Source organism: Rattus norvegicus, chromosome 19, assembly GCF_021556685.1.
Source record: "Rattus norvegicus strain SHRSP/BbbUtx chromosome 19, alternate assembly SHRSP_T2T, whole genome shotgun sequence".
NCBI classification, from domain to species: domain Eukaryota; kingdom Metazoa; phylum Chordata; class Mammalia; order Rodentia; family Muridae; genus Rattus; species Rattus norvegicus.
The window spans coordinates 33224030-33251615 of NC_141552.1; the positions used below are offsets into that span (position 1 = coordinate 33224030).

A 27586-nucleotide genomic window follows, 5' to 3' on the forward strand; every position below is an offset into this window, starting at 1 on the left:
AAATTAAATTGAAAACTATTTTCTCTCAGAATTTTAAAATTTAGTGCATGGGATTGGGGTGCATGCAGGTACTTGTGGAGCCCAGAAGAGGGTGTCAGATTCCTTAGAGCTGGAGTTACAAGCAGTCAGTCCTAAGCTGTCCAAAGCTGTAAGAACAATGCTCTGAATTGTTGAGTCATCTTTCCATTCCCCCCTTCTCTCAGAATTTTAAGACTGAAAGTTACTCAGACTTTACTTCTTTTCTGGCTGCTGGTAAGGGTCCTGATTCAGTCTGTGACCAGTATTTGCTTTCTTAGAACTTTTGGATTGGCTCTCTGTTGTCATTTTCCTTTAACAGTGGATACAGTGTTTGCACTCTGAGGTGTTTAGCAAAAGTACCTCTCTGATCACTTCCTTCCCTCTTAATTTTTTTATTCTTTGTCTTAGTTTTTTGTGTTCTTTAAGGAAGAACTCAACTTTATCTTCTGAGCCAAGAACGTGTATCTTAAAAGTTTCCAGGTCACGTGCTTATTGCTGTGGTGGTCACTGCTTTGCAGTCTGTTCTCAGGCTCTGCTTTGTACCTTTAAGTCAGTAATTCTGGGGACCCTGACCGGCCAGCCACCTGTATTGTTCAGATGATTCTAAGGTACAGGTCATCTTAAGAATCATAGTATGAAGCCACATGTGACAGCACACAGCACTGGAGAGACAGAGACAGGCAGACCTCTAAGTTCGTGAGGCCAGCCTGGACTACAGAACAAGTTCCAGGACAGCCAGGGCTACACAGACCCTGTCTCAAAAGAAAAGAAAAAAACAACCCATGTTGATAATTATCTTCGATATGTTACTGTGTGCATGTGTTAGGATGTTTCTCTAGACTGCATACACAGAAAGGATTAGGTGAGGACAGAGCAGACCTCTGGCAAGCTTTGCAAGGTAGTAATGGCTGCTTCCCTAATTGCACCACTCAGCTGCCTAAAGCCCTGGTTCCTCAGGGTCTCAACCCCTTTCAAAGGAGCAGAGTGACCTTTCACAGAGGTCACCTAACAGTAACCGCAAAAGGACATTTACAGCGTATCAATGAGAATAATTTCATGGTTGGGGGTCACCACAGTATGAGGAACTATGTCAAAGGGTCACGGCATCAAGAAGGTTGAGGAGCACAGGTCTAGAAAGTATCAGTGTCTTACTACTCCACATTTTTATGTAAACATGTTCATACATTTAAGTTCTGGCCATCAGAGACTTCTCTTCCAAGTTCTATTTTATTTTTTAGTGTGGATGGGTTTGCTGCATGTGTATCTGTGTGCCGCTGCACACCTGATGCCCATTAGAGGTCAGAAGAAGGCACTGGGTCCCCTGGATCTGGAGTTGTGAGCACCTTGTGAGTTCACAAACCCAAGTCCTCTGGAAGAGCAGCCAGTCCTCTCTGACGTACCTCTCTAGCCCTGTCTTTTAGTTTTTAAGTTTATAATTCCTGGGTTTTGGAACCTGTGCTAGTTTTCACCTCCGTGTGAATTACTCTGATGTCTTTTTCATTTGGTTCTAAAGTTCAGATTTGGACTGGAGTTCCAGGATTTCTGATGTCCCTTTCTGGCCATCATGTGCACTGCATTCATGGGGTGTACATGCACATACCTAGGCACACACATACGTAAAATACATCTTTAAGTCAAATTCATGCTTTTAGAATTAGTCATTTTGTGTTTCATTTAAGGAAAAAACCTCTCCTCCTAGGTCTCAGAATTATTTATCTGAGGTCTGAGGTTTCACTTTGCACATTTAGGTCTCTGTTGGGAGTTTCTGTGTGTATGTTGGTTTCTTGATTTATAGTCTGTTCTGTTCTGCTTGTCCATCTCTATGTCCATGTTTTCTTACAGTCACACTATGTAAGTGTATGTTTAGTGCAGTTAAGGTTAACTGTCTTTTATAGCTTTTGCCTCCTTGCTTGTTTCGTTGCCTGTGGCCCTGGAAAACAGGTCTTAGCCAAGCGTCTCTTGTTGGGCAAATGCTTCTTCCAGGGAAGTTCCTCCTTGGCTCCTCATTATCTCGATGTGACCTTTTCTAAAACTGTTCCCTTCAATCATTCACTCTTCAAGAGAAAGTACATAAGTGTTTCTCAGATTTTGGGGAAAACTCTGCCTTACAGTTTTAAGAGGCATTACTTTGTGACGGCTGTGGAGAGAACTGACTGACTTCACTAACATGGTACATCTCCTTGTTCAGGTCTTCTGCTGTTTATTGGCTCATTAATATTTTATGGTTTTCCCCAGAAGGTTATGGGATTCTTTTAGGTTTGCTTTAAGAATATTGTGTTTGTGAATTAGTATTGTTTTTCTAATCAGTTGTTTCTGTCATAGGAAAATACGCTGATTTTCCTTGATGAACATCTTCTCTTTATCCAGTAGATGGCAGCAAAATACATTAAGATTTCTTAACTTAGAATTTATTCTTTTCAGTGATACCTTTTTTGAAACTACAATGATAAGTATTTAAAGACGTTGATTACGGAACATTTCTAAACTGTTTCCTTTTGTTCTGTTTAGGAGGATAAAAAGAAGCGGGATCGAGACCGTGTGGAGAACGAGGCAGACAAAGATCTCCAGTGTCATGTCCCTATAAGATTAGACTTACCTCCTGAGAAGCCTCTCACAAGCTCTTTAGCCAAACAAGAAGGTTGGGATTACTCTGAGCTGTCTGAGTGAGGAAGAGGAAGCTGTAGGGAGAGAAAGGGACTGAGCATTAGCCTAAAGCCTTGTAACGGTTTATTATAAGTTCTCTTATTTCTCTCGCTGCGCAAGGGCTCTGAGTCCGCTTCAGTGTTGAGTTGGTATTCGCAGCCTCGCAGCCTCCAACCTTTCTGTGATAATTGAATCCCTGTGTGAAGTATTGAGTAAGACATAGATGAGTTGTATAAATAGAAAACTGAAGGGCTAAATTATGCCTTTTTTTAACACATACTTCCTGTTCGCTTTAGAAGTAGAGCAGACACCCCTTCAGGAAGCTTTGAATCAACTCATGAGACAACTGCAAAGGTAAATGTTTTCCAGCCTTTCGTTTTTTAAAGATGGTAATTAAAAGGGTGCTCCAAACCACGTCTCTGCTTTTAGTTATCTAAAGTAATATTGTGTGGCCTAAACCCAAACATATTTGATTTTAAAGTAAATTATAAGTACCTTGCCTGGCAACCAGAGTAGTCCCAAGAGGGTGACACATACTCTTATTTGATCTGTTTTTACTGGCAGCTTGAAGGGCATTACGAAATGGCTAGTTTCTCCTTTCTAAATTAATTCCTCGTGTTCAAACTGAAACTAGAGGTTATAAAGTCGGGCTTAACTTTTTTCCCATTTATAATCTCTTGTCACACAAAAAAAAATTTTATGAAGCTTGAAATGGAACATAAAATAGGTAAACATAAAACATACAAACAAAAAAGCGTGAAATTTATTTTATTTGTGTATCCTTTGGCTTTGAGACAGGATCTCTTTACACAGCCCCAGCTCACTGTATAAAGCAGGCTGGCCTTGAACTCAAATCCTCCTGTCTCTGCCTCTACCTTCAGAATTCTGGGATTAACGTGTGCACCACCAGGCCTGGCTTGAAATTTATTTTAAAACATTCTTTGGTGTGTGTTTATTTTTACTGTTTGTTAAAGATGAAAGTGAATTTGCATTCTAATGACAACTGTGTGTATCCTTACAAATGAGTTGTGCATCGACTGGATGACTGATAATGGAGGACATAAAGCATCCTCAGTGGTTTGCAGAGCTGACTTGTCTTTTAATTTATAATTGCCAGTGCCAAGAATGCTGCATCATCTCTGTGCACAAAAGGAAGTGTTTGGGGTCAATCCAGAAATCGTTGGAATTCTGACATCAAGCCAGAATTCATCTTAACATTTTATGAAACTTAAAGAACTCAAGTAGCAGTTTGTAAAATCATACATTCTAAGACAGTGCATTCTAACAGATCCACTTACCTGACCGCTGCCTGCTGAGGAGTGGTGGTGAGACACTGAAGGAGTCTGTAGCTAAACCACGGTGCTTCAGTAAGAACTGGAAACCCTGCTGTATAATTACAAACAGTGCTACAGTTGGCAACAAACTGCCCCCTTAATCTGAGCAGTATTTTAGACAGCACTTGTTGGCATCATGTGCATATATGTGCAAGGGCCAGACTACAAGGAAGTCATGCCACAGGACAGGATGTGCTAACAAACACCTTGGGTTCAGAGACATTTGGTTTTGAGTTAATTTTTGATTGTATCTTCAAAAACCTTTCTCTATTGCCAAATTTTTCTTGACACCTTCCCACTTGAGGTTATATAATAGCATGTTGAGTCACACTCTATAGTTTAAGAAGCTAGGCTGTAGAGAATGACCCTGACAATATTAAAAATACTGTTGTCATGTACTCAAACCCCGGTACCACATGGAACCTTGGCTACACCACTGACCAGTGCCCTTCTTCCTTAAGAGGGTCTTGATAACAGTGAAGTTGCGGTGGGTCTTACCTATGCCACTAAGTAATTTTTTGAAGGTTGCTCTTCTAATATACAGCCAGAGTTGAGAATGAACGTGTGATAGAAAGCACTGTTTTTTCTCATATAGGAGTCAATGTGTGTGTGCACATGCACTTGCTGTAGCACACGTGTAAATGTCAAAGGACCATTTTAGGAGTTAGTTCTCTCCTTGATCCTCAGATCTTCAGGTTTTTGGGGTTTTATTGTGCTGTGTTTTGTTTTATTGTTTTTGATTTTTCCAGAGTTTCCCCGTATAACAACCCAAGCTGCCCTGGAACTTGTTTTGTAGACCAGGCTGGCTTTGAACTCAGAGATCTGACTCCTGAAGATGTTGAGTTTCTAATAAAGAAAACGGTACCTCCTCTTCTATTATATTCATATGCCCTGCTCTGGGGTGAGATTCTTTGGAAGAGGAAGTGACTCAAAGCCCCGGGAGGCATTATGTACAGATCTCTGTCACCCTTTTCATTAGGTTAGGATTTCCTCCCACATTTGTCTCATGTGTGCTTTGACCTCTTCAATCCTGAGTATTTGCAGAATGTAGACAAAGAAATAGGCTAGGGCCTGTGGATTACAGCTCCAGAGTCAACACAAGACTAACAGCACAGGAGGGGCACAAATTGCTAACTTCCCAAAGCCACTGCCTCCAGTTGGGTGCCTGTCTGGAAGGAAAGATGGACAACCAAAGGGTGCTGCTGCAGAGTAAGCCCAGGCAGGCTGTCGGGGCTTAAGAAAGGGAACAGAGCAAAAGGAGCAGACCCTCTGCCGTTTTCCTGTCTAGTCTTCACCCCGTCCTGCAGCAGTTCCCAGCAACAGGATCTTTTAAACTGTCGTGGGACGAGGAGGGAGCTTCACATGTACGTAATAGAAATATTTATTGGTTGAGAAAATAGGAATTGTGGACCTATTGTGGTGTAGAACCAGAAAGGTTTCAGGTATGTATTCATAGATAAACCAGGCTGAGACAGTTGGTCTAAATTACTCACAGAAGGCTGCTCCTCTAAGAGAGGTTCTGTGTCTTAAGAGTACTGCTGTGTAAGGTATCTGACTGACCCTTATTACATTATTTGGTCTTGAAAATCATTTCTATGGTTTTTCAATGAGAAGCATATGCAGATTTACTAGAGAGTTTACATGGTCTGTCTTCTGCTTCTGTACTAGGAGGTTGTGGTAGAAATAAAATAGAATGTTCCTTTTTATATGTCTGCACAGAAAAGACCCAAGTGCTTTCTTTTCATTTCCTGTGACGGATTTTATTGCTCCTGGCTACTCCATGATTATTAAACACCCAATGGATTTTAGTACTATGAAAGAAAAGATCAAGAATAACGACTACCAGTCCATAGAAGAGCTAAAGGTAATTGTAATTAGTAACTTCATTTTGTTGTATGAAATGATAAGATCTCATTTAGCCCAGCCTGGCCTTGAACGTCTGATTCTCCTGCCTCCAATTACAAGAACTAGGATTAATGAGCCACCAGGTCTGGCTCATTTGGTTTTTATTAAAGAAGTAGACTAAAGTATAATGCATTTAAACTGAGAGTTAAACTCTTGGAATCTATGTAGACTAGAAAATCATGTTAAATCTGCAAGTTTGGGGTTGGAGAGATGGTAAAGAGCACTGACTGCTCTTCCAGAGGTCCTGAGTTCAAATCCCAGCAGCTGCAACCACCTGTAATGAGATCTGATGCCTTCTTCTGGTGTGTCTGAAGACAGCGATGGTGTACTCATATATAATAAATAAATCTTTAGAAAGAAAGTGCAAGTTTGTATCAGACTCCTAAATTAACACGATGGAATCAGAGAGCCAATAACACTGAGTTGTCCCCTGACTTCCTGTGTGCCCAGTAGGTAGTGGAACACACACACACACACACACACACACACACACACACACACACACACACAAAGTAGATAAATAAGTGATTCTCTCACAATGTATTTAGTTGTGGGCATGGTGGTGCACATCTTTAGCCCTGGCACTAAGGAAGCAGAGGCAAATGGATCTCTGTCAATTCAAGGCCAGCCCGCCCTCATAGTGAGTTCCAAGGCAGAACTGTGTGGGGGCCCTGCCTCAATAAATAAGTAAATAAATTTTATTTAGTAATCTGCAAATCTGAGGCACTTACCAAGAAAGCCTAGTGGCCTAAATACTCACTATACAAGCATGAGGCCTTTTGACTTTAATCCCTCAACTCCATAGGGCCAGGCCTGACTGCAGGTGTCTGTAATCTCAGCACTTGGGAAAGGAAGGTGGATCTCAAGAGTTTATTGGCCAGCTAGTCTAGTTGACATACAGAGCTCCAGGTACAGTGAGAGACTCTGCCTTGTAAGCTAAGATGAGAGAAATACACTGATGTCCACCTCCGGCCTATACACACACACACACACACACACACAGTACACAGAGTAAATCAGCTAAGATTTATGCAGATGAGCATCTAATTCTCTTCGGTTGTAGTTATAGGATGTAGGTAATAACCCACGTACTTGGAAAACTTTGAATTCCATTATTTTACTTAGTAATGGACATTTTTCCTGACATTTTCACCTAGTGACAATTAGTCTGAAACTTTATTTCAGGCTTTATTACTCAGTAGAAAAGAAATTTACCTGAGGGGTTTGTTTGTTTTTGTGTGTTTGTCGATCTTTCTCTTGTGATCTTAGTTAGGGTTTCTATGGCTATGAAGAGATACCATGACCACAGCAGTTCTCACAAAGGAAAACATTTAATTGCGGCTTAGTCCATTTCCGTCTTGGCAAGACATGGTGCTGGAGAAGGAGCTGCGAGTTCTCACATCTTGATCTGCAGACAGCAGGAGGAGACTGTGACACTGCCCAGAGTGAGCATAGGAGACCTCAAAGCCAGCTCCACAGTGGCACACTTCTCCCCCAAGGCCACAGCTCCTAATAGTGCCACTCCTTATGGGCCAAACATTCAAATAGGAGTCTGTGGGAGTCATTCCTGTCCAGACCACCACATGTTCACGGGAGCAAGTAGAAGTTTGTTGCCTGACTATATTTAAGTTAAGGAGTTATTTTAGCCTTCTGGAGTTCTCCACAGGCAGAAAACTATACAGAAAGATTCCGCTTTTTGAGTGATCAAGTGCCATTACACAAAGTACAGTAATGCCAACTTGCATAGCAGCTAAAATGTAAAGAATCTTAAAGTCACCTTGGCTGGGCATCTAGCTGGTTCCTGGGTTTAAGCTCCAGCACCATCAATAACTTTAATAGACAAGACATAGAATCATTAAGGTGATCTGCGAATTCATAAACTCATTGTTGCCACATATAGCCAAGTGTTAGTTTACTGAGTATACATAAAAATCTAATGTTCTACCTTATTACATTCCTCTGTAGGTCACAAAGGATTTTGAAAAGACTAGAATTTAGCAAAATTTTTGACTAGAGCTAAATGTTCTCATATATTTCTATCTGGTTTTAACTTGATCTATTTTTATTTTAAGTGTTCTAAACTGTCATCACTACTAACCAGTGAGATTTGAATGGTTTTGTTTGGGATTTGGAGTTTTGTGGGCCATTTCTTTCTAGTTATATTCCCCCATTTTAACAGAAAGACAGTGGCATGATCCCACATGCTTACAGATGTGAAAATGTCTTATCAGGGAAAAGTGCCAGGCTCATGCTTAGGACATGTGTATCTTTGAAATGTGAGTCCCAGTGTAGTTCTGATTATTTGGCTACTCCAGTTACATGTTGTAACTCCTTGCGGATATATAGTTTATTTCACATTCATGGGTTTTGTTTTGTTTTGGTTTTTGGGTTTTTTTCCCCATTGGGTATTTTATTTATTTACATTTCAAATGTTATCCCCTTTCCCCATTTCCCTCCACAAACCCCCTATCCCATCCCCTCTCACCCTGCTTCTATGAGGGTGTTTACCCACCCACTCCTACTTCACAGCCCTGGCATTCCCTTGCACTGGGGCTTCGAGCCTTCACAGGACCTAAGGCCTCTCCGCTCATTAATACCTGACAAGGGCATCCTCTGCTACACGTGCGGCTAGAGCCACAGGTCCCTCCATGTGTACTCTTGGTTGGTAGTTTAGTCTCTGGGAGCTCTGGGGTATCTGGTTGGTTGATATTGTTGTTCTTTCTATGGGGTGCAAACCCCTTCAGCTCCTTTAGTCTTTTCCCTAACTCCTCTACTGGGGTCCCCATGCTCAGTCAGTGGTTGGCTGCGAGCATTCACATGGTTTTATAATGTCTGCAAATTATGTTTAATTTATGGCAATGTCTAAACACTTTAAAGTAGTATAAATGTTTTAACATTTTTATCAGTTTATTTAAGTTTGGCAGGAAAAAATTGTTATAATTTAACGCTGGTCTCGGTTTTTAATTAAAATTTGAAGTGAAATATTTAACTCATAAATAGAAACAAAATTATCTTAAAAACTAAAACTAAACTAAACTAATATTTCTAGCCATATGAGCTATCCAGCTTGAATTATTTGAGAGAAATATTTTCTTCAAACTTTTTGTGTCTATCTTTTTTTTTGGAGACAGTTTCTCTGTGTACCGTTGGCTGTCCTGGAACTTACTCTGTAGACCAGGCTGGCCTAGAACTCACAGAGATCTGCCTGCCTCTGCCTCTGCCTCTGCCTCTGGAGTACTGAGATTAAAGGCATGTGAGACCACCGCTTGTATGTTATTTAATAAATGGTGATGGAAAAAGATGTCTTCTTTTGTTCTTCAGTTTATGGTTTTTTTCCAAATTTTTACAGGGCCTCTATGATTTTAGACAAAAAATAAAGCGTTTGTTTTTAATGCCTTTTTCCTCTTACTATTCCCTTTGTAGGATAACTTCAAGCTAATGTGTACTAATGCAATGATTTACAATAAGCCAGAGACCATTTATTATAAAGCTGCAAAGAAGCTGTTGCACTCAGGGATGAAAATTCTCAGTCAGGTAAAGAAACATTCAAAAAATAATGAATTCTATCAAACTGTGTTTGTTAAAGTTACGTGTTCCTTGCTGGCAAATCATATTAAAGTAGTGAGAAATTAGGAGAAATTTTATATCAAGAAAAACTAGGAAGATGCTCATATAGTCATTTACTTTTCAAGAGTTATATTATTACACTTCTTTATGTATTAGTATGTGTGTGTGCACATGTGCATACCTGCTTACCCGCCTGCTGCCCTATGAGTGTGGGAGTCCATTGTCTCCTGATATGTGGATCCCAAGGACTGGACTCAGGTTGTCGGCCTTGGTAAGTGCTTAACCTGCTGAGCCATCTCACAGCCTTCCTTTCTGTCTAAACCTTGTCTTAAAGAAAAGGTTTTGTGTAGCCAAGACTAGCTGTGAGTAAACCACTTAGCCAAGGATGATGATCCTCCTGCCTTCACTTCCTAAGGACTGAGGTTAGGCCACAGTTTTATTCAGTGCTACAACTCTAACCTGGGGCTTCAGGTATCTGGGGCAAACACCGACACCTGAGCTATATCCCCGGCCTCTCCTTGTAATTATTTCTGTATAGGCTCTTGACAGACTTATTCTGTTTGAGGTGACACAGCAGCCTGACTTTCAGAATAAAAGTGGGTGAAGTATGAGTTCTTTTAGGAGAAAAGTTCTGTTTCCCTTAGTGATGGAATCTAGGATCAGCCCTGCACTTCCTAGTGGCTCAGAGTAGTAAGAACAAAAACAACACAAAGGAGAAATTACAGTTTCTCAAAGCTGCTTCTACAAGAGCAGTTCCTTCCTTGAAGGCTGATAATTAATGCAAAATAAAGACTGTGGGCCACTGGATGGGAAGCAGAGGCAGGCAGATCTCTTGAGCTCAGAGCTAGTCTGGTGTGCACAGTGAGTTCTAGGACAGCTGAAGCCACACAGGTAATCCTTTTAGGTGAGCCATCATCCTGCTGCAGGAGAGCTTAAACTGTGCTACACATAAATTGAGGCAACAAAGTGTATGAGTCTACCCTTAAAAAGGGGGGGGACCTTAATCTTAGTCTCCACAGTAACATGTAGCGTGACTTTTCCAGTTCCAGATAGAAGTGAAAATAGGGAAGAGACTGGAACTATAGCCAGGTCAGGAGGATCATACAAAGAGGAAAGGAGCTCAGTGTGATGATCAGTGTAGGAGGAAGAATCAGATGAAAAGCGGAAGCTCAGACTTGGGGCAGTTAAAGGATGGCAACATTTGGCAGCAGTCGTATGTATTCACTTACGGTGTTTGAATCGCCTGTATTACATTTCTACAGTTGACAAAAATGTAGGTGTGCAGATGTCTGGGTGTCTGCAGGCTTGGCTCTGAGAAGTTCATTTGAATTGATTAACTCTGCAGTCCTAATATTTAGACAACATCAATTCCCACTCCCTTATCTTTAGCAAAATTTGTGAAGGAGAATGTAAAATGTTTGGTTTCTTATAGAAAGACTCCCAGAAGCTAGAATAAAACAGACCTGCTTGTTGTAAAAGTACATTGTGCAAATACAGTCTTCATTCACCCCATAATAAATACAAGATAGGGAGAGACAGTGTGGAGAGAGGAGAGAGTATGTGTTTTGTTATTTTTTTGTTTAGTGACAGGTGGCTGTCCTGGAACTTGGCAATATAAACTAGGATGACTTTGAACTCATAGAGATCCACCTGCCTCTGCCTCCTGGAATTAAAGGTGAGTGCCACCACACCCAGTGAGTAATGCATTTTCAAGGAAAAGTCTAGTGGTGTTTGTTAATTTTTTTTTCTTTTCTTTTAATCAGTTCTGATTTGCCACTATTTTCTGTAAATACTATAATCATTGTAACAAGTAAAACACTTCAATGTCTTGTAAAGTTTATTGGGAGCAGGGAGATCAACCTGTCCCCTTTCTCTTCTCTCCTTGCCTTGCTTTTTTAAGATGTCTTGGAGCTCTAACCCTTCTGTGTTCCAGCTCCCTTTGACTTCCACTCTAAATGGAGGGGATCCATATAACAGTGGTTTATAAATCTTTAAATTTAGATTTTGTGAGTTAATACTACTTAGTCTAGCAGTGTAGACTCCCAAAAGAGACTAGAGTCTACACTCCTTTCCATGAATGGTATCTTGTGAGTACTCATTGAAAAAATGGTAACAGTCATCACTTTTTCCATTACACCCAAATATTAATACTTAATACATGTGCTATTTTTATAAAGAAACACTTGATACCCAGACATGGGAATATAATTTCAACATTTGGGAGATGGAAGCAGGATGAGGAGTTTGAGGCCAGTGTGGGTACACAGTAAGGTACTTGTCTCTTAAAACAGCAACAGAAAGCAAAGGAAAAACCACCGTAAACACTTGAGGAGAATGATGGTGGCCTTGGAATCAGACCAGGAAAGTGTCTCTTCTGCTATTTAGAAGCTGGGTGACCTTTCCCAGCTCTTCTCCTGTGCATGGATGGGGTTGGTGCTGAACTTAAAGTTGTCTGGCACAGAGAAAAGCACTGTCAAGTGTTAGGACTCTTAGAAGGTGGCTTGAGGCCAAGATTTTGGAAAGGTTATTAAGCAGAATGCTTATGTAGAGACGTGGATTCAAAAAGAAGAAAATGCATTGCTTTCAAAGTAAAATACACCTTTTTTGTGATATTTCTAAATTTAGAAAATGTTTCTTGTTTATACCTTAGTATATGGTAAATAGGCACACTATTTACCATATCTCTAAATGTTTTTTATTATATGTGATGCTTTATAAAATTGTGGAATGGAAATTAAAAACTTACTGTGAAAATATTTTGGTCTAAGTCAATATAGCTGTTTATCAAGTACTAAGGATCCTCAGATGAATAGATATGACCTCAGTGATGTACAGAATGAATAGCCAAATCCACTGTTCAGACGTAGGAGTAAAATAGCAGTTTTAAAAGACATATTAAGTAGGGTTTTTCTGTTTTGATGATACTTTGAATTTGGCACTGATTCAGAAAAACTGTCAAATACTAGTACAAACTGACAAAGGCTTCCCAGAAGACAGTTTGGCAGTACAGATCCCTTTACCCTCCACCGCAGGAACTTTCCCTGAAGGAGTAAATAAGGCACAGAAAGAGGTTTATTGGTGATGTTTATTGAGAATCTGAGAGTCTAAATATCTGGTTGACTATAACATATTGTGATTATTAGAAAGCATCCGAAAGACTAAGGATATAGAGGGCAAATATGTATAACTTACTAATAATTTATTAAAATTTATTTACCAAATATTGAGTATGCACTCAGTTTGCTAAAAGTATACCACGCTCAGAAGAAAGAGTTGAAATGCTAACTTCGAGCACTGCTGCTCTCTGGAAGACAGGGAGCAGGTTTGTACTTGGCCCCCATCGTGTCATCATTGGTTTAGAGTCTGATTCATCACACCATAGTTTACAGTTACTTTAAAAGCCAATCAAGGGGCTGGAGACAGCTCAATTGGCTCAGTGTTTTGCAAAGCATGCACCAAGCCCTAGGTTCAGTCCCCAGTACTGCATAAGGCGGGAGGGTGGGGAAGGCAGGAGGATCTGCATCCTCTTCAGCTACACGAGTTTGGGGCTATCCTGAACTATAGGAGACCCTGTTTTACCCCAGTGAAAACAGCAGGTGTCATGCTCTAGGGTCTCTCTCATCAGCTATACCACTCATGCAGTGAGAAAAGGCCTGGGGGTTAAGCATTATTTCTCTGGCTTTGGGGAGTTGCTCATTTCTGGACTGTGTTGTTGCTATTAGACTCCTATTCGTTCTCAGTGTCTGTTATCCCACCAAAGCTTTCCATGCTGTTATGTGCAGAACTCAGAAGATTGTACTTCTGGTTTAGCTGATAGGAACCCTCAGAGTTAAAATGGCAGTGTAGTCTGTAGGAACAGATTTGCCCTCTTTAAAATATGCCCAGACACCTCAAACGCTTAACAAATGAAATTCTCACAGCACATTATTGCAGTGGAAAATCAAGCATATGCTTTATAAAACAGGAGCCAAGTTGGTTTCCCCCTCCTGCTAGCAAGAACATTATACACTATGAAAAAGAGTATGCTAGCAACTTTCCCCCCAGTGCCTGTTGTTTTCACACAGAAGATGTTGATCATTGGTGATTTCCCCATAGGATTCCAGAATATAAAGGTCCTTTACATGTTCCAAACTTTGAGTCCTCAGTCAGTCTTAGGCTTCAGAAGATAAGTCTGTGTGGTTTCTTAGTCCAAATCATACATGGTCCCCTGTTAACTCTTTCATGATACAGTATAGCTGCAACGCCTCCTCTTAGACTGGAGATTGTTGTCTGAATTAGATGGATTTTATCATCCTGGTTCCTTTGGTATACTTACCTTTGATTTTCTTCCCTCTTTAATATTGCAAACTCTCATGGCAGAGATGCATTGCAGTGACAATCATACATTAAATATTTTTAAATATTTTTAGGAGAGAATTCAGAGCCTGAAGCAGAGTATAGACTTCATGGCAGACTTGCAGAAAACTCGGAAGCAGAAAGACAGAGCAGATGCCTGTCAAGGTGGAGAGGACAGTGGCTGCTGGCAGAGAGAACGGGAGGACTCTGGAGATGCTGAAACACAGGCCTTCAAAAGCCCCACCAAGGACAATAAAAAGTAATGTGTTTTGGAATATGCGTTACTTTATTTTAAGCAAGACAGGAATCTCGATTCAAGGTTGAGTTGGAATACCTAGTCCCCATGAGTCAGTGCTGCCTTTCTTGATGTCAGAGTGCATTTTAGTACTCTAACACCCTCTCATCATATAGAGCACTATGCAGAATTGACCAAACACCTCCTAGATCAGTTCCGAATGTACATTATTAGTTTTAAGACAGCAGATTAGTGTCAGGGAGTTCGTTTTGATAGAACTACTGTATAGCTATAATATAAAGTGTTTTATATAACTTCATTCCATAAAGACTGAGGGGGTTGTAAGTAAATGGGTTGACACTGAGGCATGCACACATTTCCCACTGAAGGCCTCTGGCATGACTGGACACCAGTACACAATGGCTTGTGTTACCTACTCATACCACTGTTACCTGGCACCCATACCGAAGAGTTAGAATTAACAGTTTGGGTTTCTGCTCTCACAGTGCAAAGAAAGTTTAACTTCAAAATAGTATTTGAATTAAAATTTATTTTCATGATTGTACCCAGAAAAAAAAAATGTAAGACAAGTAACACTAGGACCCTTTGTGAGGTGGCTAGGGAGTGGTGCTTTATGGGTGACGGATTATAGGGCAAGTGTCTCTCTCCATTGAACTGCACTCATCTTTGGGATGAGTTAATGTTGTTCATCTTATTCAGCTGCTACTTTTTAACTTTGCATTAATGCGTGTGTCAGGAAAGACAAAGATGTGCTTGAAGACAAATGGAGAAGCAGCAACTCAGAAAGGGAGCATGAGCAGATTGAGCGCGTTGTCCAGGAGTCGGGGGGCAAGCTAACACGGCGGCTGGCAAACTGTCAGGTGAGGGACTTCCTTCCTTCAACCCACTAGCTGTGTCTCCCAAGCCAGGAGCTTTTTGACTGTTGTGTACTAACTGTATCTACTAGAGCTTTCCATCACTGCAGCCTCACAGAAGAGTGAGGAAAATATGACCGTCCTGTTCAATACTACTGGCTGCTTTTCTTCAAGGAGAGGGAACAACTTTTTTTTTTCTTTTAAGATAAAGGACCACTTATGAAGACCAGACTGACTTTCAAATCATTATCTTAATTGTCTCAGCCACTTATAATGCTGGAATTGCAAGTGTGCAAAATCATGCCTGACAGCAGACTTTAAACAACTTACTGGTCTTTGGAACTTATACTATGTTGACTGCATTGATTTTATAACCAAATAGATTTGTATATGGTACCCCTCCAACCCCCAGCAGTTTGTGAGTTTGTTGTAGTTTTGACAATTTTTTTTGGATTTTTTGTTTTATGGTTTGGGAGAACTAATGAGCCACACAGCTTTCAAAAGTAGATTTCCTCATCTTCTATTTCTCTGGCCCATCAGTATCTGGTAGATATAGCTATGAAAGTCGGTGTTCTGAATTAATGATGCTAGCCCGTGGCATTCATTTGATAGCTACTGTCTATGTATAAAAGATGTGTTAAACTTTATTCCCCCTGATACTTCTGTCATTTCAGTGTGAATTTGAAAGAAGAAAACCAGATGGAACAACAACACTGGGGCTTCTCCATCCTGTGGACCCCATTGTGGGAGGTAGGTCCACAGTTTAAGACTCTGTGAACCTGGTACTGTTTGCAAGGGACAGGGAAACAGGCATGTTAGTCAGACTTTGCTTTTGACAGAACAGCTCACAGGAAAAATGACGTAATATTACTTGGCTACACAGTTTAAGAGGATTCTTGACTCCATTGATTCTCATCTTCTGCCGAGTTAGAATATGTGGTTGGAGCATACAATAGCAGCTACTCTAGTGGGGAACAGGAGGGCAAGGACAAGATCTTCCCGAGGACCTGACCTACTTTCTCAACTTTCTAGACCTTCCTAGAGGAGATATGCGCAGCCTTTTAGTACACCCTTTTGAGCAGCACTTCTTGTCCAAACCATTAACACAAGGTTCAGGTTTTAAAGCAACCTGAATACTAATAAATCCAACTATTAACCACTAAGAATTCGTCTGGGTACTTTGTGTTTTGTGGTAACAACATAGGTTAATTTCTCTAATAAATAATGCATTTTCATGCTGTCATGAGAAGAACAGTAGGAAAGTAGAGATGGGGAATAGCAGAACACTACATTTAGGAAGCACTGTCCAGTAGTCATTGTTTGCTGTGGGCAAGTCACTGTCTTTGGAGCATAAACAAGACGTAGGAAAGAAGCAAATGAGACAAGTCCCTTTCCCTAGTCCTCTGTGTAAGGTCACAGGAAACAGCACAGAAAGAGATGTCTGCCGTGACTCAGTACCCCTTACATGTCTGTCTGCAGTCAGAGGACTAGCTTAGCCATAATTGTTTCTAAGGGAGGGTATAACTGCCTAACATGTGATAGGAAGGGAGGCCTTCCTTAAGAAGATGTTCAGGTTGATGTTAAAGGGTGGGGAGCAGCTAAAGGATTGGAGGAATAGCAGTGGTACCCTGATGAGAGGCCTTAAGCAAAGGAAGCGCTAGACACATTTGGAAATGGAAAGGGTGAGCCTGCACTCAGTGCCCAGACAGGCTCAGTTGATGGAGTGCCTACTGGATTGCCACGCCCAGTACCGCAGAAACTAGGCATGGGGCAAAGTCTCTAATCACAGTGTGTACAATATACAAGTAGAAAATCAGGAGTTGTAAGTTAGCCCTGGCTATACAGGAATTTCAAAGCCAACCTGGGCTACATGAGAGCCTAGCTCAAAGAGCCCCAGCCTTCTCAGTGTGGGGTCGTAGGTATACCCAGGCTGTGAGGCTATTCTTAATAAAAATTTTATCTTTAGAAGTGTAACATGATACTAATGCCACAAGGCAGTGCAGGATAGTGAAGAGGACCAGGTTTATGGCCTGAGCCACACCACAGTCCTTTCTGAGTTTAGATTTTCTTAGCTTAAAAATGGATAGAGCATCATGCATTAGTGGCTTACTCCTTTGATCCCAGCACTTGAGAGGCAGGGGCAGGGGCAGGGGCAGAGAGGCAGAGAGGCAGGGGCAGGGGCAGGGGCAGACGCATCTCTAAGTTTTGGGCCAGCCTGGTCTGCAGTGAGAGCCCAGGACAGCAGAGATTAAAGCCTCCGTCTCTGTGCTCAGGGTTTTCTTTCTGTCTCAGAACCAGGCTACTGCCCTGTGAGACTGGGGATGACAACTGGAAGACTGCAGTCTGGAGTGAACACCCTGCAGGGGTTCAAAGAGGATAAAAGGAACAGAGTGACCCCAGGTGAGGCCCCTACCTGTTGGAGGGAGTTGGGAAGAGAAGCAGTGTTGTTACTCGTTGTTTCGTTCACTGACTTTCTTGACGGTATTTCTACAATAGAAATGCATCACCAGCTTGGAGAGAAACTGGAAATTGGCTGTTAGTGTGCAAAGTTTCTTCTTCTCTGTAGTGGCTTTCACTCGTGTCAGTGCTCTTCTAGCAGGTGTCCCTCTGATCCAACCTCAGCATGGCCATTCAGACAGATCGGGAAAGGACAGAGATGCACACACTGTCACACTGTAGTCCACAGGTTGCCTAGGTCTGATGTGATATGTCATGGAGGACATCTGTGGGGTAAAGGCCAGTTAGTCCCCGTGTATGCTGAGGGATGACTACCTGTTGGGAGTGTTCTTAGATGTATGATACAGGTCAGTGAAGTTAGAAGGCATTGTCTTTTAATAAAACCAAAATGTCACTGACAATTTTAAACGATACTATAGTATTTCATTTTTTTGACAGTATTATACTTGAATTATGGACCCTACAGCTCTTATGCCCCACATTATGACTCTACATTTGCCAATATCAGCAAAGATGATTCTGACTTAATCTACTCAACATATGGGGAAGACTCTGACCTTCCAAACAATTTTAGGTAAGCCTCCAGGTAGTACCCTGAAGTATTAACATATAATGTGTGCTTTGTGTATACACTTAAAAGCTATCGAAATGATAAAATGTGTTCAGTAGTCTTTTAGAGAGAACATATCTTCTTGAAAATGGCCTCCGTAGTATTTTCTAATTGGATACCTTTCTTTGTAGATGTATTTATTTTATCATGTATATGAGTGTTTTGCCTGCATGCGTACATACCAGCCTGTTGCTGGAGTTCTGTTGCAGAATATCTGATCACACTGTGAACCCCAAGATTGTGTTTTTCACTGAAAAAAAGCTGTTTGTAGTTGTGCTGAGGCTCAGCTCTCAGCATATACCTTTAGTCCCTCTGGCTGGAATACCAGCCCGCCCTTAATACACATCCTCAGTCCCAAACATTGTGAAGATAAAGTGAGCTGGTAGAAGGAAGCAGCCACGTTTGAAAATTATGTTTAATTGTGAGACAGACAAACTGACAAATCAGAGAAAGATTTGACAGAAGAGAATACACCCAGCTCTCACAAGAAGAAAAGAAAGGGAAGCTACTTAAGAGAGCAGTGCAGGCAAGAAGAGGAAGAAGAAAGAAGTAGGAGGAGGCAGTCTTCCCAGGAGAGTGGAAGAAAGGACAGGATAGACGTGGGTGAAGGCAGAACAAACCAGAGAATGAGAAGGAGCCAGAAGATTCGAATAGATTACCATACAGTGAGGCTAAGCCAAGAGAGAGAGGCCAGATTGAATCAGTTAGTGTGTAGAGCAGGTGACCCAGAACAACTAAGTTGAATCAGCCAACCAGAGCTCAGAAAGAGCAAGAAAGGGCGAGCTTTCAGCAGTGAGTCTCAGAGGCTGAGGACATGCGAGGCCTGGTCTGATTGTATGGAGGCTTCTAAGACTAGGCCGAGGGTAGCAGACAGGAGGACAGAAGAGGGTATCAGATTCTCTGGTACTGGAGTCACAAACACTTGTCACCTGCATTGTGGGTAAACTCCAGGTTCTCAAGTGCTGTTAACTACTGAGCCAATTCTCCAATCTCAGAAATACCTTTTTTTTTTTTTTTTTTTGCAAGGGGAGGGGTGGTGGTAGTGGGGTTTGTTGTTGTTTGTTTGTTTGTTGTTGTTGTTGTTGTTGTTGTTGTTTTAAAAAAACAGTTTAACTGTAGCCTTGGCTACACACTCTAGAGACCAGGTTGACCTAAAACCCAGAGGTCTGGGTTTGCCTCTGCCTCTGGAGCGCTGGATTAAAGGCGTGCACCACACCTGACTACAGAAAACCCTTTAAAGGTGTTCCTGATACTCAAGTTTGGGAGCCTGCTCTGCTATAAGAAGTTGCATGTCAGTTATGTTTCAGTCTTGATTTCCTTAAGAACCCACAAAACATTTTTCCTAAGTCATGAAATGTAGAAAATGATGGCTTAATTTCTAAAGCGTCCCAGTACAGGACGCTACTTCCAGCCGCTCCTTGTACTTGTCTCAGGGGTCTGTATTCCTCTTCAGATGCTTTGTATCTGCTCAGTTTTCCAGGACTGTGGATAGGACATTGAGCCTGAGATTTCTCTTCTTTCATGCGTGCCTTCTTAACCATCACTGTGCTTGAGAGTTTTATCCAATAGATTAACCAGCCCCTGGTTTAGGATGGGGCACATTTAACTCTGACCTTAAATGTTAGTATGTTCTTGTGTTGTTTCCAGATGGTTCCCTAAGTTAGAGACTGGCTGTGGTTTCAGATTGAGGAGTTCTTATCCTTAGACTCTACAAAATGGGACACGTTCCTTCTAGATTATTCATCGAGGCAATCCACAAATCAGCAGTGTATGCCTCCATGTGCCAGACATTGTTCCAGACACTAAGAACTCCATAACAGAAGCATACCCTCCTCCTGTCAGATAGTGACAGAGCTTTGGAGCAAGACAAAGAGGGCCAGGAAGAGGTAACGCTGAGGTCAGGAAAGGGACAGGAGAGGGAATCAGCAGGGCTCTCTCTGAAAGAAAGGGCATCCTGGCTCAAGTAGCTAAGCAAGGGACCTGAATTGAGAGCCGGCCTGACCCAGCCAAGAGCATCAGAAAGAGCTGCGAGGAGCAGAACAGGTTGGAGGGAAAGCAGTGGTCACAGAGTCACTGAGAAGAGATTGCTGAGGACTTGGTGCACTCGGTGGGTGAGGAGCCGGTCCATGGCACACAGAGTAGTGACCCCGTCTGGTGTGTGATTCTGAAGTGACCACACTGGCAACTGTGTAAAACTTGAGTTATGAAGCCTGGGCTACTAGAGCAGGAACCAGGACATGAGTAGCAGACCAGGGAAGCAGCCACTGTGGTTAGTAGTTAGTAGGCTGCTGGCTTTTAACTGGAGGGTAAGAGAAGTTGAGATGAGATCAGGATTTTCAGTTTACTGAAAGGAGAATGATTTTAGAACAGCACTTGGGGAAAGTAGCTGACATTTAAGCTGTGATGCCTGTTTATGCAAGCAAGGGTATGATTTTGGAAGTTTTGATACATATGAAACCCTGAGGTGAATTAAGTTATTAAGGGGAACTGGCAAGAAGGCCCATTGCTGACATCCTTGCTTTCTTCAGAGGATCCTCAGGAACATTTCACTTTTGCTTCAGCGTGCGTGTGTGTGTGTGTGTGTGTGTGTGTGTGTGTGTGTGTGTGTGTGTGTGTGTGTGTATGTGTGTGTGTTTTGTGTGTGCGTGCATGTGTTCTTTCATGGTGATAAATAAGCACTGGTAAGTATGCAGGTGCAGTGTTGTTTCTGAACAGAACAGATTTGATAGTGTGGTCTGTAAACCCAGGGCATCTAATGGAAGAGTCGGCTGCAGTAGGGACAGACCATGAAGACGACTTCCACAGAAATGACTTTTCCAACTCTTTTTTCCAGCATCTCTGAGTTTTTGGCCACATGCCAAGATTACCCGTATGTTATGGCAGATAGTTTACTGGATGTTCTAACAAAAGGAGGACATTCCAGGAGCCTGCAGGACTTGGACATGGTAAGCACACTGCTCAAGAAACAGGCAGTTTATAAATGGCTTTGAAGTGCTAGACATTCGGTGTTATGAGACCAGGGATTAGCCAGTGTGACAGCTGAACTCCATTCCTTGGAATGGACAGCCTGCCGTGGGCGGAGAACAATGAAAGGAAAGAAAGAAGTCAGCTATCAGGATCCAAGAGAGCTAGAACATGGCCCTTCTCTACTAATTTTGGTAAGACTCAAAATTCTTGATCTGGAATGAGGCTGGCTGGCAGGATGGGGAATGTGCTTTCCTTTTGTGCATGAGAGCAGCACACTGGGAGGCTCAGAGAGATACACCTCCCCTGTTGCGTCTTCTATCAGTACTTGTGAACTTTCTGTCTAGTTCAGGACCATTTATAATCTGGAATCATTCAGATGAAGCTAGAACCAAAAACATTTCTCGCTGATGTAGAGAAATTCTGGTGTCTAGAATGTTCTGTGACCAAATTAAAGGAGTCTTGGAAGTCATTTTTTTTTAACTTTTAGAATTTTTTAATGTATATGAATGCATTTTGCGTGCCTGCCTACCACACACACACTCCTGTTGGCTCCCCTGGAACTGCAGTTATAGGTGGTTGTGAGCTGTGTGTGAAGGCCTGTGTGTGATCAGACCTAGGGCCTCTGCAGGAGTGAGTGAGTGCTCTTAGGCAGCCCTGGAATCATAACTCTCTGTGGTGGCCATCACCCAATGCCTTATCCCCGTCTAACTGCACAGCTGGTGATGGTTCCTTGGGTGACTTAGCAAGCTGAGTCAGTGGCTTCTGACTCCAAATCCTACCACATGAACCACTTAGTGACCTAAAAGATACTAACTTTTTCATCTTTCCACTCAGCTAATTAGAATTAATAGTTAACTAAAGTTAAATTGCTTTGATTTGGTGACTATAGTAATCTATTTAAAATATGGTCTTTCTGTCCTTTGAACTAGCAGTTTCTCTTCGCAAACTTTGTCGTACAAAGTAAGACAAGTGTTACACATATAAAACTGTATGGCTTAAAATTTTTAGAAATTGGAAATGGTCTAAGTCAGAGTATAAACCTTCAAAAAAGAGATAACACTTTAATTGATGTCCATGATACTTCTTCTCCCTCCTGAGCCCCCACAGGATTTCTCTGTGTAACAGTCCTGAAACTCACTTTAGAGACCAGATTGGCCTCAAATTCACAGAGATTTGCCTGGTTCTGGCTCCCGAGTGCTGGGATTAAAGGTGTGCTTTACCACCACCTGGATAGATGTATTTCTTTTTATGTGCATAAAATCATGGGGGATCATCTACATTTTATGGCGTGTGTTATTTTATGGTAAGCCTCTACTGTGAAAAAAATTGCTTCTTTAAGTTACTTCCTACCCTTGTCAAAGGTGCAATGTGTTCAAGACTTTATATATTTAGGCATTTATATACTATTTACCAAATATCTTAAATATATAACAGTATTCTTTTAAAAATAATTTTTTTGGAGCTCAGATCTGTTTAGCCCAAGCTAACCTCAAACTCATGATACTTCTGCCTGAGCCTCCAATTGCTCGTTTATAGGCAGGGACCACTACAGTTGGCTGTGCATAATCAGGCACGGATCTTGGCATTGCCAGCAACTGACAAAAACTGAGAATCCTAATAATCATATTACTTAATTTTGGTTTAAAAATACATTTGGGGGCTGGAGAGATGGCTCAGCAGTTGAGCACTGGCTGCTCTTCCAGAAGACCTGGGTTCAAATCCCAGCAGCCACATGGAAGTTTACAACTGTCTGTAACTACAGTTCCAAGTGATTCCATACTTCACCCCCTGACATGCATGCAAGCAAAACACCAGTGCACCTAAAGTTAAAATAAATAAGTCATTTAAAATACTATGTCCTTATTTCCCACATACTTGGGGATGCTTTTCTCTTGCCACAAAGGTAAGTTTTCTATTTACCTTGATATATGCATATACTGTTCACATTATATGTTTTCCTTTGTCCATGCAGCCGTCACCTGAAGATGAAGGCCAGACCAGAGCACTGGATGTTGCCAAAGAAGCAGAGGTATTTACAGTTTATCCTTTAAATGGACAATAAGTTTAAGAGACCTGCATGGCTGGGCAGTGCTACTTGGTGTTGGTGAGATGAAATGGCTCAGCAGGTGGAGCTTGTCACACAAGCCTGGGGACAGCTCAGTCCTGGAGCCTATAGGTCTCAGCTAGGGTCTCCATGTCTGTGAGCAGACACCCTGGTTTGCTGGTTTGTTTACAGGAGGGTTGGTTGGCGTGGTTTGCTTTAGTTTTTTCCAGACAGGGTTTCCTGTTCCTGGCTGTCCTGGAACTCACTCTGTAGACCAGGCTGGCCTAAAAATCAGAGAGATCCATCTGCCTCTGCCTTCCTGACTGTTGTTTTGTTTGTTTAAGAAAAAGGCTGTGGCACTTGTCTTAAGCAAAAAGTAACTTAGCCTATCAACATAAGGAAGAGAGTCTGAATTGGGGAAATCAGCCAGAAGAAAAGGTTCCTCAGCACTACAAAAGAGAGACGCAATAAAACAGTTGGCAAGACCTGGTGGGTGATTAGTAGCTCACGTAATAAGTGCAGGGAAAGGGACGTACTTCCGAGAGAAGAGACCCAGAGAGTTTCCGTCTTGGCAAGTGTTTGGGGGACTTTACTGAGATGTGGGCCTTGAAGTCCAAAGTCTCAGTGTGAATCTGACAGGTGTGATACAAAATTAACTTTATTTCAGCCATACAAGTGAGATTCTCCAGGGATAGCATGGAAAACGTTGAAGGATAGAACCTTGAAAAAGTCCAGAGTTGAATAACATCTGAAAGGATGACTAGCAGAGATGGGATGGGTTCAGCAAGCTTGGAAGCTACAGATTAGCCCAGTGAGGCCCTGGGAAGCGTCAATCATAACCTTGATGAGAGCAGTCTCAGTAAGTGTAAGGCAAAGGGCAGACCTTGGCGAGCTTCAAGACTTGAGGACACTAGGCTGTGTAGGGATGGTTAAGATAGAACAGATTTAAACAAAGCCTTACCTGAGAGAAGGGAAACTTGTGATATGAGGCCCAAATAAAGTAGGTGGTACTGAGGTAGACGAACCGTCTTCAGGAAAGGAGAATCCAAACAAGAGCTATGTTTAGTGAAAGAACAGGAAAGGAAATCGGGTAGGGAAGACTGTTGGGTAGAGTTGTAGGGGGTTCAGCTTCAACGGTAAGTTACGAGTCTACACTTCTGCACCTCATGCTCTCCAGCCATGTGAAGCAGTGAGGCCGTGTCAGGACCCAAGGAGAGAAGAGCCACCAACTTTTGGTTGCTTGTTAATTGGGTGATGCATTCCTTAAAAGTCGTGTTGAAGCTATGGAAATTCTGAGTCCTATGGTTCCAGAAATAAAACTCTTAAGACTTTGTTCTCTTGGGCAGTACTGAAGACCAAGCTTTGGGGCTTGAAGAAGGCCAGGGAGCTGCTAGTGCAGGCGGCAAGTGCAGGCTGGGCTGCAACGTTTACCTCTGAAGCAGGCATGGCCATGGTCACCAAAATCAAGTAACAGTTTAGACACTGACAGGCTCTTAGTACTTCATCTTCAGGATGGTTGGCATCTGAATCAAGTGATGCAGATGGCTGCTGTGTCATTACAGAGAAGTGTGGACTTACGGGTGCTTTTTTGGCCAAGATTTGAGAGCAGCATTTTAAAAGAGTTCTTGGAAGACATAAGCAAAATTATGGCTGTAAGGTAACTAGGTGGATGACTTTGCTTGTAAGCACAAGCCATCGTACTGATTTTTACTTGGCACTGTCATGGTTTAGCAAACTCAAATAACTTTTCCCTATTGAAGCAGGTTGCGCACATAGAGCCAGCGGGGCGTTTGGAGTCCAGCGGTCAGGACAGGCTCACAGCACTGCAAGCAGTGACGAACTTCGGTGCTCCGGCTGAAGTCTTCGACTCGGAAGGTGAGTGTCTGGGACCACAGGTTGCTGGAATCTGTCCACAGCAGGCAGGTAGACTTGCTGCCATGTTAACACTAATTAACCTAACGCTTGTGGCCGACCTGGTTCAGAGGACAGTAACACATAGCTGTGCCGTTGGCCTCGACTGGAGTAGAAGCTCAAACACAGGCTGCCTTGGTTTTCTTCAGTGTCTTTTTCTTACCACACAGAGGCTGAGGTGTTCCAGAGGAAGCTTGATGAAACGACAAGATTGCTCAGGGAGCTCCAGGAGGCACAGAACGAGCGGCTGAGCACTAGGCCTCCTCCCAATATGATCTGTCTCTTGGGTCCTTCTTACAGAGAAATGTACCTTGGTATGCTTGTCCCAGTGATGGGAGGTGGAGCAGGGCTGGGTGCATGGAAGAAAGACTTCAGGAAGTAGCAGCACTGTTAAGTAAGGGTAGTGAATACCACACCACGAATATAGTTTTTCTGCATTTATACATTTTCAGTTCTTTAGGATTTTTCTTGTTTTAATTATCAAGGGCTAGGTAGATGGTTCAGTAAGTAAAGTGTTTGCCATGAACATATAAGAGCCTGAGTTCAGATCCCCGTGTGTGAAAGCACCGTGGCATGCATCTCTAACCTCAGTGAGAGGGTAGGAATGGCAGATCCCTGGAGCCCACGGCCCAGGCAGGCTAAGTCAGTGGGCGACCCTGCCTCACAAAATAAGGTGGAAACTAACCAAGAAGATAACTCACATTGACTTTTAGCGTCTATATGCATATGCAAGTGCATGTGCTCATAAATATACCACAGATGCACCACATACATGCACACATCTAGGTGTCATACAGCCCTTATGGGGCTGAGGCAGGAGGAGTGCTGTGAATTCACAGCCATTCAGAGCTAAGTAGCAAGACTCTTTAAGAGAAAAATATTGCTGGATGGTGGTAGCACACCTTTGATCCCCACGCTTCAGGAGCAGAGGCGGAGGCAGGTAGATCTCCGAGTTCAATGACAGCCAGGGTTACACCTGTCTTGAAAAAACCCTGTCTTGAAAAAAACCAAAAGGAAGAAAAGGGGGAAAAAAATGACTACAGGAACCACTTCAGTACCTTGAGCTTTTCCCCCTGTTTCTCATAGCTGAACAAGTGACCAATAACCTTAAAGAACTCACACAGCAAGTGACTCCCGGCGATGTTGTAAGCATACACGGAGTCCGAAAAGCAATGGGGATTTCTGTTCCTTCCCCCATCATGGGACACAGCCTCGTAGATTTGACAGAAGGTAGGTGCCCTATTTCTGTGGGTGAGAGACTTGCGAATAAAAGGGAAATCAACCCTTTTCCTTAAGATAACATTGAGAACTCTTGTCTGGTTTGATTTGTTTTAATTTTTGAGATTAGTATACAAAGTAATGAGTTTTATCTTGGCATCTTTTAGTTTTCTTTCCATCTTGTTTAAAGAATGAATTGATTTAATACATTTGTCAAAGCTGCCGTGATGACTTAATGCAAGGCTTCTCCTTAGCTGTGAATGTGGCATGGAGGGCTGGCACAGTGGTTCTCCTGGATGCCAGCACAGTGGGACAAATGCTGTGTGCTGTCTTCTTCCTTCAGAGTGCGAAGACCCTAAGGAGACCAGTACTGCCGAGAGTGGGCCCGCCGCGAGCTGAACTCGCCTGCTATTTGATATATTATGTACATATTTTTCATTCCGAACTTGGAGGTGCTTTCAGAAGATAGTAACTATTTGTAAATTGTGTTTTAATTAAGCTTTGGAACAGTTCCTTTTAATGTTCCAAAGATTGGACTTGTATTAGGAAATAAAGCTGAACCTGGGACTGTGAGGCTTGCTGGTGTGTCAGCTGAATTGCCCTTTGCCTGGCTCTGACTTGGTTCTGAGGGTGGACACCGAGGACACACAGCAGCCTTTTTCATGATCATTTTTCAAAGGAACAGGTCCTCAAAACAAATTGATCCCCCATTTTTCATACTTACCACTCTCATTAGAGCAGTTATACGCAGCTATTGTCAGATCTGCCTAACCAGAGCTCATCTGAATGACATTCAGAAAGTAACCTTACGAGATACCATCCTGATAGCCTTTCAGGCTGCCGCTAATGATGGCCTGCCCTCTTACTATCTTGTTGTTGGCTGTGTTGTGTACATATGAGTGCATGTGTGTGGCCCCTGCCTTTGGTTTTTTGTTTGTTTTTTGAGGCAGAGTTTCTCTGTGTAGCCCTGGGTGTCCTGAAACGAGCTCTGTAGACCAGGCTGGCCTCAAACTAAGAGATCTGCCTGCCTCTGCTTCCTGAATCCTAGGATTAAAGGTGTGGGCCGCCTAGATCAGGACAACTTTTAGGAACTGGTTTTCTTTTCCCATTGTGGATTCCATGGATTGAACTCCGGACATCAGACTTCTTAGAAAATGCTTTTTTTATTCACTAAACCATCTCACTGGCTGAGAACCCGGCTTTTAAACACAGTTCTGTCCACTGAGACTTTATAGCACCACACGTGAGAGTAAACACACTGCAGATAATGTTAAAGTTTCCCAGTATGGTTGCCCTCTCTGTTCCTGATGGGAACGGTGTCCTCATTCATGGTTATTAGCTGCTGGGTCTGCTAGGAGGTTGATGGTGATAAAATGTCTAGTATGTTTTCCTTCTTTCTGTTTTTTCAAATCACTTGGAGCAAAGCAAAAGGACAAACCAGATAAGCTGAGCCAAGTCACCCTAGAC

At 42.3% G+C, this 27586-nt stretch overlaps 1 protein-coding gene across 4 annotated transcripts in view; it reads left to right on the top strand.

Annotated features, from left to right (window-relative positions):
• Nucleotides 1-26692, top strand: part of Brd7 (bromodomain containing 7) — a 28655-nt gene extending 1963 nt beyond the window's left edge. The window contains exons 3-17 of one of the 4 annotated variants that reach the window (NM_001401243.1): nt 2527-2656; nt 2958-3015; nt 5715-5859; nt 9324-9434; nt 13877-14061; nt 14795-14918; nt 15587-15662; nt 17205-17312; nt 17808-17943; nt 20813-20924; nt 22919-22975; nt 24751-24865; nt 25072-25215; nt 25988-26131; nt 26463-26692. In NM_001401243.1, the coding sequence (NP_001388172.1) occupies nt 2527-2656; nt 2958-3015; nt 5715-5859; nt 9324-9434; nt 13877-14061; nt 14795-14918; nt 15587-15662; nt 17205-17312; nt 17808-17943; nt 20813-20924; nt 22919-22975; nt 24751-24865; nt 25072-25215; nt 25988-26131; nt 26463-26518 (1701 nt within the window). In that variant the 3' untranslated portion in view covers nt 26519-26692. Of the gene's footprint in view, nt 1-2526; nt 2657-2957; nt 3016-5714; nt 5860-9323; nt 9435-13876; nt 14062-14794; nt 14919-15586; nt 15663-17204; nt 17313-17807; nt 17944-20812; nt 20925-22918; nt 22976-24750; nt 24866-25071; nt 25216-25987; nt 26208-26462 lie in introns of those variants that run through there. The other 3 variants (NM_001401242.1, XM_087594796.1, XM_087594797.1) reach the window with 3 other exon arrangements.
• Nucleotides 26693-27586: the final 894 nt, after the last annotated feature.